Genomic DNA, 12,795 nt, shown 5'->3' with positions numbered 1-12,795 from the left:
GGGGGGGGGGGGGAGAGAACAGAAACTTTTATCCTTCCAACTGAAAATAAAGAACTTCAGAAATTATTATTTATCATTTGAAGTATTTTATTGTTGAATTCTGTTTTCTATTCTAAACTTAATTATTCCATTTTCTGAGGTTTATCCCAAAGTTACAAAGCTATTGCACGTTCCCACGGTATTGATAAGAGGTGTTAAAAGAGTTCTAACCTTTACTGGAATGGTTTTTCTGTCTCTGATTACTCGTCCAAGCTCAATAACAGACTGCAAACAAGAAATGGCACTTTCAATTTTTTTGTCGATGAGATCCTCCCTAGATTAAAAAGGAAACATTTTATTGCTTCATTTTTATTGTATCTGTTTGAGCAGATTGAAAACATTTTACCCCCTTCCCTGAAATTTCCTGCTAGAGACTCAGTTATGCCCGCACTGGGGCAATTTGAAAAATGAACAAACAGGTTTTTCTTCTCTCTTTGTTTGGAAGAAGATGAGGAAATAACTTGCTAAAAACAAAGACCAGCTATTTTTATATCATCTTTTTGTTAGCACCTCTTGCAAGGTGGAGATGAGGGACTGAGTCATACTACCTACTTTAGTAATATCCAATAACAAGTAAGATTGACATTAATAAGATCATAAGAAGATGCAAAAAGATATTATAAATAGGATACTTATAATAACAATGAAATACTTTAATGTGAACAATTAACTGGATCTGAATTTATAATCTTTTCCAGGAACTCTAGATATTTTAGCTTGATGTTTTAGTCAGTCTTGTCATCTTTCCTGGCTTCATCATTTTAACACTCTTTCATTTTGAGGCAAGGCAGGGTTGGGGGGAGTTCCTTTGGGGGAGTTGTTTTTTTTTTGGTGGGGGGTGCGGGGTGTTCAGTTGTTTGGGTTTTTTTGAGCAAGCTGAAATTCACATCTTGTTTCAAATGTACCAGCAGCCAACAGTTATGAAAATATGGTTTTCTTGATTTCTTAGTAGCTGCATAAATTGAGCGGCTTCTTTAATCTGCACAAGTGTCATATCAAGACCAGTGGTACTGGGTCAAAAGACAGCTGTGAATGAAGTGAACAATGTTACTTGCTATAATATAAGCAGCAAAAGTACTGGGATGAAAACCATGCATCCAACAAGGACTTTCCAGAGAAACAGAACTACAAAAATGAAACTTATGACTGAAATATCCCCGTCTTCTGCACCAGGATTTTAAGATGTTACTACCTGTTTTGTAGCTTTTGTTACTCCAAAACCTAGTCTTTTCATGATGGTCCTCCAAAAACTTGGAAACATGTAAATTGTGAGACAGAAAATAATGCTCCCAGAAAGATCCATATCATATGTGGCAGTATTTCAATATTACTTGCCATTACTTAACAGCATTGTGGAGTCACAAAATATAGTCATCTTCATAGACTGCATACAGTACATCTACAAAATTTGATGCAACCAATCTATTCAGGCACTAAGCAACCAAGTAGAACCTCAGTGGGGCTTGTAGCACAGGCATTGAGTCAAGTTCAGATGTGAAAGTCGCCAGGTCCATTAGCTTAACCTGTACATACCCATCATATTGTTAAAGTACTATTTTCTGTAACTGCATGAAAAAAATGTCTCTTATTAACTGGAAATATTGTCCTTATGCAGTCATCAGAAATATATTAAAAGAAAAATGCAATTATGTGCTTAGCAACTCAAGGTGAAACTCTAAAGCTTCAACAATAATTTAGTTCTGAAAACACATCTTTTTATGTGACAAAGGGAACAACTGATATATGGGGATACAGTAAATTACACAAACTAGTAGCAGAAAAAAATCCAAAGTACAAGACAAAGAGGAAAGCCACACAAGCCACTCAAATGCATCATATGTTCACATGATGCAGCAGCAAGTCAGTTAGCACTAACAGGAATAAAAAGTGACTAAGCCACTTCTAAATGCTCGTGCTAAGCCCATGCCTGAATAGAGTTCTTGTAAATAGCTCACTACCCTTCCACTACTCAATTCTACAGGAGCTCAAAACCATTTCTGATAGCTAATTGATGACTCTTGAATCCTTTGATTACATATTCTTTACAGCACTTTCCCAGGGAACAGAAAATCAGCACCATCATTACGTCAGCCGCAAACTCGTCGTTGCAGTAACTCCCGCTATCAAAGCTATCAGAAAGAACATACACCTTCCTCAATGCATATAGTATCCATAAAAGAAACACTGTTACTAGAAGGTTTAAATTTTTAAACTGGCACGTTAAGTATCAAGGCGAGCTCCCTTGTCCTTGAGGGTTTTCAAACTGAGCTGCAATGCAAAAGGAAAGTTGGTTTCTCTTACATTCAGTGACTAACAGCAGACTGCAATGCAGGAACTAACTTAATCCACTAACATAGAGCCAGGACACTAACAACCAACCGACTACTGTAATACTAGTGTCTCCCTTGGCTGGGTTTAAAAACCCAAACCAAACAAAACCTCAAAAATCCCCAACCCAACCCAAAACAACTTCAGTTACCAAATTCCTGGGTTGACACATTGGATAACCCAGAGCACATGTCCAGTACAACTATCATGGACCCAAACATTTTTGACACACATTGGCACTTCCAAAAACCTCACCCATCAGCATCGAAAGAAACGACCTGCCTGGAAAGCGCTCTCTCATATGCAGTATCCTCTTACAAGAAAGCTGCAATCTTTGGACAATGGTCTAAATTCTTGATCTGAAGCCAAAAGAACTCACTCTGCTGGCTCCGTATGTGGTCCACAAAAAACAGCAATTCCAAACCACATGGGATCTGGCATCAGCATTCACTAAGAAAGGCCTAGAGATAGGGGGATGCAAATGTAGGACCCACAAGAAAGTTTTATAATCCTTTTGGGCCTTTCAGAGGTAGGCATTATAGCTTCTAGTCAGCTCACATTTTGACAAGTAAAAAGGATATTCCTTGCACACCACAAGGAGGAAACATCATGAGCCGGGAACATGCATTCCTCCTAATTGTTTTCCTTCCTATCTACAATCCCTTAACCTAGCACAAGTCTGCCTAAATGTGGTGGGAAAATTCCCATGGAGAGTGGGGTGAGCTTACATTGAGAGTGGGGTATGAAGTGTACTGCTAGTGAAATGTTCTCCTACAGCAAAGAGACTAGCATTAATCAGAGCTTAATCAAACTGGAAACATTTTTTGCTTATGGAAAAAAAACACATTAACTATCATCCTAAGATTCTTTCTGAGGCAAAGTAGTATTCACATTATTAAGGCAGCTTGTTTTCTTGTTATGCAAAAGAGTTTTGAACACAAATAAGTGAAGGAGCACTGTTCCATGAAAAGAACCCCACCCCACCCCCCAAAACAAACTAACCAACCAAAATAAAGCAACAAAAAACCCCAACCCAAACCTGAAACAAAGCCCACACCAAAACCCCATTTTGCTACATAACAATTCTCTCTTACCTCACTTGGGGAAGCATGAGGTAGTGGATGCTTTCAGTATTCTTCTCCTGAACTGAGGCTGGATCAATAAGTGTCTTCAGATTCTGGTACATCAGCTCAGTGATAAATGGAGTATATGGTGCCTGTAACATTGCATTCAATCACCATAATTTCTTTATTGTTTGTATGTTATGAATCAGTAACACTTAAGAATTGCATACGGACAGTTCAGCAAAAACAATGTTTACAGGGTGTCTTCAATGCAGAACTGTGATGCTGTTCAAAATGCTGACTGTAATAAATGATGAAATTGCTACTACTTATTCGCCTCCTTCCTGATATTTACATGTTACTTTTGGGCACCAGATTAGAAATTGTAATATCTCTCTATCAGTCAGGTGATGCTTGCCTTCTTTATAGTACTGTGGGGCAGATAACCAAATAAAAGGGGGAGGTGGAAGATGAACTGTGCTACACAGAGCAGTAGCACTATGTTTTTTCTCTCCATGTGTTCAGGCTCTGTAACCCTAGTTTCTACGGACAAATTAGATAAAAAGATGCATGCTTTTAACTACACTAAAAATGTCAAAGAGTTATAGTGGGCTGTAATTCCCTTACCATAAGTCTGCACATGGAGAACAAAACACTAAACAAGGTTTCCAAGGCCATAATGCAGTCTTCAGTCCCATTCTCACCCTATTTGAAGGATTCACCAAGAAAAAAAACAACGAACAAACTGCAATTTTAGGATCAGTAAGCACACTTCAATAAACTGCAAAGATTTCCCATGTTAATGCAATAAATTCGTTTTCCAAACTATTAGTTTTGTTTAATCCCATCCAGCAAGTGAAACAGAATTACTTAGCATTTTGCTTGCCTGATTTTTCTCATAAAGCAAAGAGGAGGAAAAAATGTTAACTTCTCATTTCCACTGTCAAGTACAAACCAATATAATTTAAAATGCGGCATAAAAATTTTGTGTAACACCATAAGGCTGCTATGCATTAAATTAACATAGACTACTATGATTTTGTTTAGACTACAACGTTGCAGAAGTAGATACCTACCTTTAGTCTTCTGCGATTCATTCTAACATACCAGTTGGTCAGAATATCAACAAACTTCACTAATCGAGGGACTACAGTGTACAGCCTGTAAGCTAGAAGGTAAAATGTTTACTGTAGTTAATGTTTGCCCTCTGCATCAAGCTCCTCACTTTAACACCAGAGCTACAAATTATAATGTGTTTAACATAAAACTTGAGCAAAAGCACATATGTTAAGATCAAAATAGTGATTAGACATAGTATTATGTTAAAACCGTATTTTGAACTTGCACATCATCAGTTCTCATGCTTCAAGACCAACACCACCAAACTGCTTCCCTAATCCTACACAAACATGCATTGTGGAAGCCTTATGCTTTTATTTGACTCAAAGAGGATCACAGAATGGTAGGGGTTGGAAGGGGCCTCGGGAGATCATCTTGTCCAACCTCTCCCTGCTTGAGCAGGGACACCTAGAGCGGGGGGGGGGCGGGGGCACAGGACCGTGTCCAGGTGGGTTTTCCTTGTTTCCAGGGAAGGAGAATCCATGATCTCTCTGGATGGCCTGTTCCACTGCTCCTTCACCCTCACAGTAAAGTTGTTTTTCCTCATACTCAGGTGGAACCTCCTGTGTTCCAACTTGTGCTCATTGCCCCTTGTCCTGTCATTGGGTACCACTGAAAAGAGTCTGGCCTCATCCTCTTGACACCCACCTTTTAGATATCTATAAGTATTGATAAGATCCCCCCCTCCGTCTTCTCCAGGCTAGACAAACCCAGGTCTCTCAGCCTTTCCTCATAAGAGAGATGCTCCCATCCCCTGATCATCCTCATAGCTCTCTGCTGGCCTCTCTCCAGTACTTCCCAGTCTTTCTAGAACTGGGAGCCCAAAACTGAACACAGTACTCCAGATGTGGCCTCACGAGGGTGGAGTAGAGGGGGAGGATCACCTCCCTCGACCTGCTGGCCACACTCCTTTTTATGCATCCCAGGATACCGTTGGCCTTCTTGGCCACAAGGGCACAGTGCTGGCTCAGGGTGACTTTGCTGTCCACCAGCACTCCCAAGTCCTTCTCAGCAGAGCCAGGTCAGCCCCCAACATGTACCAGTGCATGGGGTTGCTCCTCCCCAGGTGCAGGACCCTACACTTACTCTTGTTGAATTTCATCAGGTTCCCCTCGGCCCAGCTCTCCAGCCTGTCCAGATCTCACTGGATGGCAGCACCAGCCTGCTGGTGTATCAGCCACTCGTCCCAGTTTTGTATCATCAGCAAACTTGCTGAGGGTACACTCTGTCCCTTCGTCCAGGTCATTGATGAACATATTGAATAGAACTGGACCCAGCACAGACCCCTGGGGAACACCGCTAGTTACAGGCCCCAGCTGGACTCTGTGCTGTTCACCATGACCCTCTGAGCTCTGCCTTTCAGCCAGTTCTCCACTTCATTCTCCACTCATCTAACCCACACTTCCTAAGCTTACCTATGATGATGTTATGGGAGACAGTGTCAGATGCCTTACTGAAGCTGAGATAGACAACATCCACTGCTCTCCCTTCATCTACACAGCCAGTTGTGCCATCATAGAAGGTGATCAGGTTGGTCAAGTATGATCTTCCTTTGGTGAATCCATGATGACTACTTCTGCTAACCTTGTTGTCCTCTATATACATGCCTGGAGATAACCTCCAGGATTAACTGCTCCATCACCTTTCCAGGAATGGAGGAGAGGTTGACTGGCCTATAGTTTCCCAGGTCCTCCTTCTTGCCCTTTTTGAAAACTGGAGTTGCATTTGCTTTCCTCCAGTCCTTGAGCACCTCTCCTGTCCTCCATGACCTTTCAGACATGTGGCTCAGCAAGAATATCCACCAGCTCCTTCAGTGCTCATGGGTGCATCCCATTGGGGCCCGTGGATTTGCAAGGATCTGCTTTGCCTAGGTGATCTCTAACTCAATCCCCCTCAACCAAGGGGAAGTCCTCCTTTCTCCAGATTTTCCTTCTCTCCCCTGGGGGCTGGGATGCCTGAGGGCCTGCCTTAGCAGTGAAGACTGAAGCAAAGGCGGCATTCAGTAACTCTGCCTTCTCTGCATCACCAGGGCACCCATCTCATTCAGCAGCAGGCCCACAGTTTCCCCAGTCTTCCTTTTCCTGCTGATGTATTTAAAGAAGCCCTTCTTGTTATCCTTGACGCCCCTTGCCAGATTTAGTTGCAAGCAGGCCTTGGCCTTCCTCGCCACATCTCTGCATACCCTGACAACATTCCTATCTTTCTCCCACGTAGCCAGTCCCTTTTTCCATATACTGTGAACCTCAGTCTTCCATTTGAGTTTCTCTAGAAGCTCTTTGGTCATCCACACAGGTATCCTGGCTCCTTTGCTTGACTACTTCCTCCTGGGGATGCACCCATCTTGAGCGCAGAAGAAGTGGTCCTTGAATACTGACCAGCTCTCTTGGACCCCCCTGCCTTCCAGAGCACTAGCCAATGAGATTCCTCCAAGCAGGTCTTTGAAGAGGCCATGGTTGGCTCTCTTGGAGTCCAAGGTTGTAATCCTACTTGTCCCCCTGCTTCTACTACACAGGATCCTGAACCGCACCATCTCATAGTCACTGCAACCAAAGCTACCCCCAACTCTCACATCCTCAACCAGCCCTTCCTTGTTCCTTAGTATAAGGTCAAGCAGCACATCTCGCCTCATTGGCTCCTCCACCACCTGCATCAAAAAGTTATCCTCAATGTTCTGCAGGAACCTCCTGGTTCGTGCATGCCTCGCCATGTTGCTTTTCCAGCAAACATCAAGGTGGTTGAAGTCCCCCCCGAGAACCAGGGCCTGCAATTGCAAGGCTACCTCCAGCTGTCTGTAGAAGGCTTCATCAGCTTCCTCTTCTTGATCAGGTGGCCTGTAGCAAATGCCCACAACAGTATCACCCATATTTGGCTGTCCCTTAATTTTTTACCCACAAGCTCTCAACTTCTCCTTCCACTCCAAGACAGAGCTCAATGCATTCCAGTTGGTCCCTCATATAAAGAGCAACTCCCCCACCTCGCCTTGCTGGCCTGTCTTTCCTGAAAAGCCTCTGGCTGTCCATGACCACATTCCAGTCATGAGAGCTATTCCACCATGTCTCTGTGACTGCAGTCAGATCATGGCCCAGGATAGTGGATAACAGACTATTAATTGTAAAGGATTTGGCAAATCCTAGATTTGCACATGCTGTAAATACAGCCAAGCCACTACAAGTTTAACAAAAATTATTATAGAATCATACAATAACATTTTATAAACTACTGCCAATATTTTCTTTTTTTTCACCCAATTTTAAATGAGACATCTATTTCAATCAATTCTCCCTGAATTAATTGCAATTTTTAATTATTTTTGAGTAACACAGTGGGCTAAAAGAATGTAAAGTAACAGCAAGCCTGACGAGGTAAGAAGATAAACAGAGATGTATTTTCAAGTTCTGTGTAACTTAAAAGCATGGAGGGCTGCCAACATGAAAAAGGAGGTCATCACAAGCATCATTATGCAACTGGGAAAACAAATTTCAGTTGTTCGCAAGAGAATGGGGGGGTGGGGATGGACTTTAAGCAGGACTCAGTTTTCTAACGAAGAACTTGTATACAACTTCTCTAAAAGCAAAGAGCTTTCTGGTCTCTATTCTGAAATCAGTTTCATTAATCAAGCAGCTACTGAATAAAATGGATCTTTGCTTTAAAAGCTCCACCACACTTTTCATTGTGTTTTCTAAAATGGAAGTGGTTTTAAAGGCAGTGTACTGGTGTTTAAACCTAAAAAGGAAATGCTCAGAAGACTCATGCCATGGTGGGGAAGACATTTATGTAGGAATTCGTATTCCTAAAAAATTCCCAGCTGTCTTGTAGCTATGCATTATCTAGTTAGGAAACTGCTTAAAAACCAAAAAACCTCAAAACTGCCATCCTTCAGGGATAGTGTATCTATAACAAGAGATTCAAGTTAGTCTGAAAACCTGCACTTCTCCCCTCAATAGCTGTAATCCCAGTTCATAAACCAAACTAAAATCTTAGGTTTTCGTTACTCAGAAGGCATGCGTGTACATGGAAACATGTGCGCACACACACAGACACACACATGCACACTTTCAATTTCAGTCATCAGGAGAAGTTTTGTAAAATGATTTATTGTATTGGGCACTTAAGTAGAAAAAAAAGCATAATAAGACTTATTGGTTTTAAATACAGAATTTTACAAACCCCCTCTCCTTGAAACACAAAGTATTGTTAGCCCTATTACTTTCCATAATGTCTTCCCCGTATCTTACTGCTTGCCCTATTTATCAAAGGGACCAAATCCCAGAAGTTTCCATGATAAAAGATAATGCTTAGTGGAGTAACTCTTCTACTGTTGAATAGCTAATAATTCATTTGGATAAGCATGTTATTATCAAAGTGAAGCTAGGGAAGCTACACCAGCTGCTGCTGAAGAGGTTACTGGCACACATCTACCCAACTTGCAGCACTTCTGAAGACAGAATGTCTACAGCTCACTTACTAAACCATAGATAACACGGAATCGCAAAAACCCTCTTACAAACATGTGTATGGTTTCAACACATTTAACTTTTGCCAATTTTCTATGAATTGAAATGACTGCTCTCTATACATTTAGTCTCCTTTTCTCCAAATGCACATGTTCTAGGAAGTCAAAAGCTCTCCCAAAGCCAGGATTAGCAGAGGGCTGTTACACCTTTCTAAAGTTTTTCTAGGGTCTCTAAAGCATCACAAAGTTGGAGTGTACACAGGCATGTTCCCCTTCCTACCCTCAGTATATTCAAGTGAGGACAATACTAAACTGACAGGGACTCCATTTGGGCTGAAATACTGCTGGCTGTTCAAGCTACTAGTAGAAACTGGGGCAGAATTAACATAAGTTTTATTTAATGGAAACATCTTTCTAGAGGCAGGCAACTGGGGTAAAATTTAGCTCCACTATAAAATACACTTGATTAAATGGAAGAAAGTAAGCTCAAATGAAACATTTTTCTGGTTAGTGGTGTCTCCTTGCCATCTGGAGTTTCAAGCCTGTATGCTCTTACACACAATCACACAGTTGCAGGAACAGCATGTTACAGTGCAAGCTGGGCCACTTTGACAGATAGTGCCCAAATATCCCCTTCGGCACCACTGCCTCAGCTGTTTTAGAAATAGCAGAGAATTTTTTTATTATGTATCTTGTGGTTAACAGGGTTGCATGGCATTAGCTCGCTAACACAATCATTTATTTTTGCTCACGTCATGACACATCTACAACAGCTTCTACATTTGATTATTTTTTCATAATTATTATTATTTTCAAAATCTTGGGTTCAGAAGTGACGCTTGCATAGTGTATTTATCTCCTTTACCTAGCACTGGAGTTTATCAGTCACCATTATAATCTCCCCTTGCCTCTTCCTGACATTTTTCCTACTTCATCATATGAAGCAGAAAATCTTTCAAAAAGAATCCCAAGCTAGTTTATGCTAATCTTGTTTAAAAAGAGTATCATGGTGCAGTGCACAAATTTATTGTATCTCATTAATATCTGTCTGACTGAATTCAGTTTATTCAGAAAAATAAATTGAAAAGTAGTTTTTATTAATCACTTCCAAATGAGATGTGGCACTCATTTGATGAGCATGATAATCACACTATCTTCTAACACAAGACAACAGCATTTAATACCAGTGCTAGTCTTGAAAGTCTTTACATTGTCATTTTCCAACAGGAATTTTCTTCTCCTGCTTGGAAGGATGTTCTTGCTTTGTAAAGATGTCAGCTGACACATCCCTTTTTATTAGCTTCATCTTCCTCTTAGAGATCCAAAGCAGAGAACTGAAGTTTCTACCCCGATGCTCACCTTCCAGCAAATACTACATCTGTTTAAACCGTGCAGTAATCCAAGATCCCAGATACACATTCACAAATGCATTTTCTACTGTCCCTCAAAGTATTTTCCTCTTTACATGCAGCACAAAAACTTGCATAGGTTCTGCATATTTGTTTGGCAACCCATGAAACTCAACACACACCACCATCAAATTTCAAGGACAAATCTTATAGGAAGAAGCCATGTTTTTGTCAAAAGACAGCTTTTATCATATTCCTGGTTTTGGCATCTTGAGGATTATTTCTTCCTTTAATGAAATGTTCTTAGGTGACCTCACTTGAATTTTATTACCACGAAAATGTCCTGCTTTATCTACTGTAGCAAGATGAATTCATCTTAGTGGTGAGCATGAACATCATATGCCAGTCTAAGAGTGGGGAATACAAGAGATGACTGAAGCAGAGGAGGACTGTCCTGTGTTCTCATAACCTCAGGTCTGGTATTTAGCTGTGTCCTCATTATCTATTACCCTACTAATACCTTCCTTCCCCAAGCCCAAGCACACCTGCAGAAGGCTTCTATGGATCAGGCCAACTACTTCAGGGGGCTCTTGCAGCACCTTCTCTTTACAATGAATATTGTCTTAACATAATGTGAGCATCAAGAGGCATAGGATGATGAAAAAGACAACATGCAAGAAGAAATCCAGGATAGTATCTTCTTACATCTACGCAATATCCTAATGCTATTCCATCCTGCTGCACACACTCCCACCAATATGATTACAAATGAACATTTTCCATGGAACTGTGCAAGGGAAAATTTATTTCCCATGCTTATGTACCTCTCAAGATTATTTTATTTAGCTGACTTGAGCACTGCCCATTTTATTTTATTTTTTACAGCTTCCCCAAATTCTATTTGGCTTCCTTTTCACTGCTCTTTCAGTTACTATTATATTATTAATTTCTCCAAGCACCACAGAAGATATTACAGCAATAAGCTACATCACTGGGCTCACAGGATTAGCCGTGACAAAAAAGCACCTCGTAACTTTTTGAACTCTCATGAACAAGCTAATAAAAACTGTATTAACACCCATGAAAGCAGCGTTCCATGTATTATGGTAGCTGGTTAAAGATTTCCTTCCTTTTATCTGAACTGTAAGTCTCATGTGGAATCTGGAAATTTCTGGATGAAAAAGCTAGTTGTCTAATCAAAAATTAAACACCCATACACACCCCCAACCAAATATGTGCATACCTGCCATTTCAGCTTTGAAGAACTGAATGAGTGATTGGGTGAAAGAAAGAATCCATTTATCCATGATGTTATTGCTCTCCTTAACTGTGTTCTCATTGTAAAGGAATTCTGTTCCCTCATCCTATCATCAACATAAAAACACAAAACACATTTTCATGTCATAAGGGTATATATTCAAAACCTCTATATCGAACCACCTGTCAGCCCCATATATTTTGTCACTTTCACTGTGTTACAGGTTTCTGGAATTTAATGTTCTCTCTTAGGAAACCAGTGTATGTAAGAGAAATAGCTAAGGAAAACCTGACTCATACTGCTGCTGATTTCACCACGCCTGCAACTACGAAGGAGGCCAGTTATTTGGATCTGTTAAATCAGATAAAAAGCAGTACAGCACACAACAGTATGCTGTCATTCTTTCCCTGTTTGCAGTATAAGTCATAGCTTCCAGGCACAGGGTAGGACTCTTGAATTTATAGAACTCCATCTAGGAGGATCTGAATCATTTACAAGAGATGTAGTATGAAGGTGTATTTTATTTGGGCAAGGGCACATAAACAATATGTTTAAGAGCATGTGACAATTTCAACAGATTAAAACAGAAGAACATAACCTGAAAAAACAGGTGGAATTTTTAAGCATCCAACACATATACAGTGCATTTTGTTGCTTTCTAGAATACTGATGCTTGCATCCATCTGAGAAATTCCACATTTTGCTGATTCTATAGGGCATCGCAAGCAAGACCACAAGTAAGCACACTTGTTCGTGCCTACATTTTGACTCATTTTCATATGAACTTTCTTATGACGGGTTGAAAACAGGGTGTTTGCTTATTTTTTTCAGATTTACAAACAGTGTTTAATATCTGATTTTAAGAGTCTTTGGACTTTCCCTTCCCTCACAGTCCAGATGACAAAATCTGAATTATTACATCCAGTAATTATGCAACCACTTACATAGTATAAAAGAGAAAATTCTTAGGAAAGAAATGCATCTGCACACCCAGAAGTGCAGCAATCCCAGTGTGAGGTCAGCAGTCATTTAACCAATTAGTTACTGTGATAATTACAGTAAGCATAAAATTATTATTAGACTTCATCAAGGACACTGGGATTGTAGCTTCTTTCTTGTAGGAGGCAGAACACAATGAAAAAGTTGTTTAAGGCTGTGCATGAAATCTAATTTAAGCACTATCAC

The 12,795-nt window shown here is 40.5% G+C and overlaps 1 protein-coding gene across 5 annotated transcripts in view; it reads right to left on the bottom strand.

Moving 5' to 3' along the window:
• IARS1 (isoleucyl-tRNA synthetase 1) overlaps window positions 1-12,795 on the bottom strand; it is a 116,933-nt gene that overhangs the window by 25,809 nt on the left and 78,329 nt on the right. For all 5 annotated transcript variants that reach the window (XM_075096592.1, XM_075096590.1, XM_075096591.1 and 2 more), the window contains exons 20-24: window positions 11,596-11,716; window positions 4,508-4,599; window positions 4,059-4,136; window positions 3,462-3,583; window positions 211-313 (exon numbers count right to left, since the gene is read on the bottom strand). In XM_075096592.1, the coding sequence (XP_074952693.1) occupies window positions 211-313; window positions 3,462-3,583; window positions 4,059-4,136; window positions 4,508-4,599; window positions 11,596-11,716 (516 nt within the window). The remainder of the gene's footprint in view (window positions 1-210; window positions 314-3,461; window positions 3,584-4,058; window positions 4,137-4,507; window positions 4,600-11,595; window positions 11,717-12,795) is intronic.

This window comes from Phalacrocorax aristotelis, chromosome 6 (genome assembly GCF_949628215.1).
Source record: "Phalacrocorax aristotelis chromosome 6, bGulAri2.1, whole genome shotgun sequence".
In the NCBI taxonomy this organism is placed as follows: Eukaryota; Metazoa; Chordata; class Aves; order Suliformes; family Phalacrocoracidae; genus Phalacrocorax; species Phalacrocorax aristotelis.
This window is presented reverse-complemented; position numbering and strand designations above follow the sequence as displayed.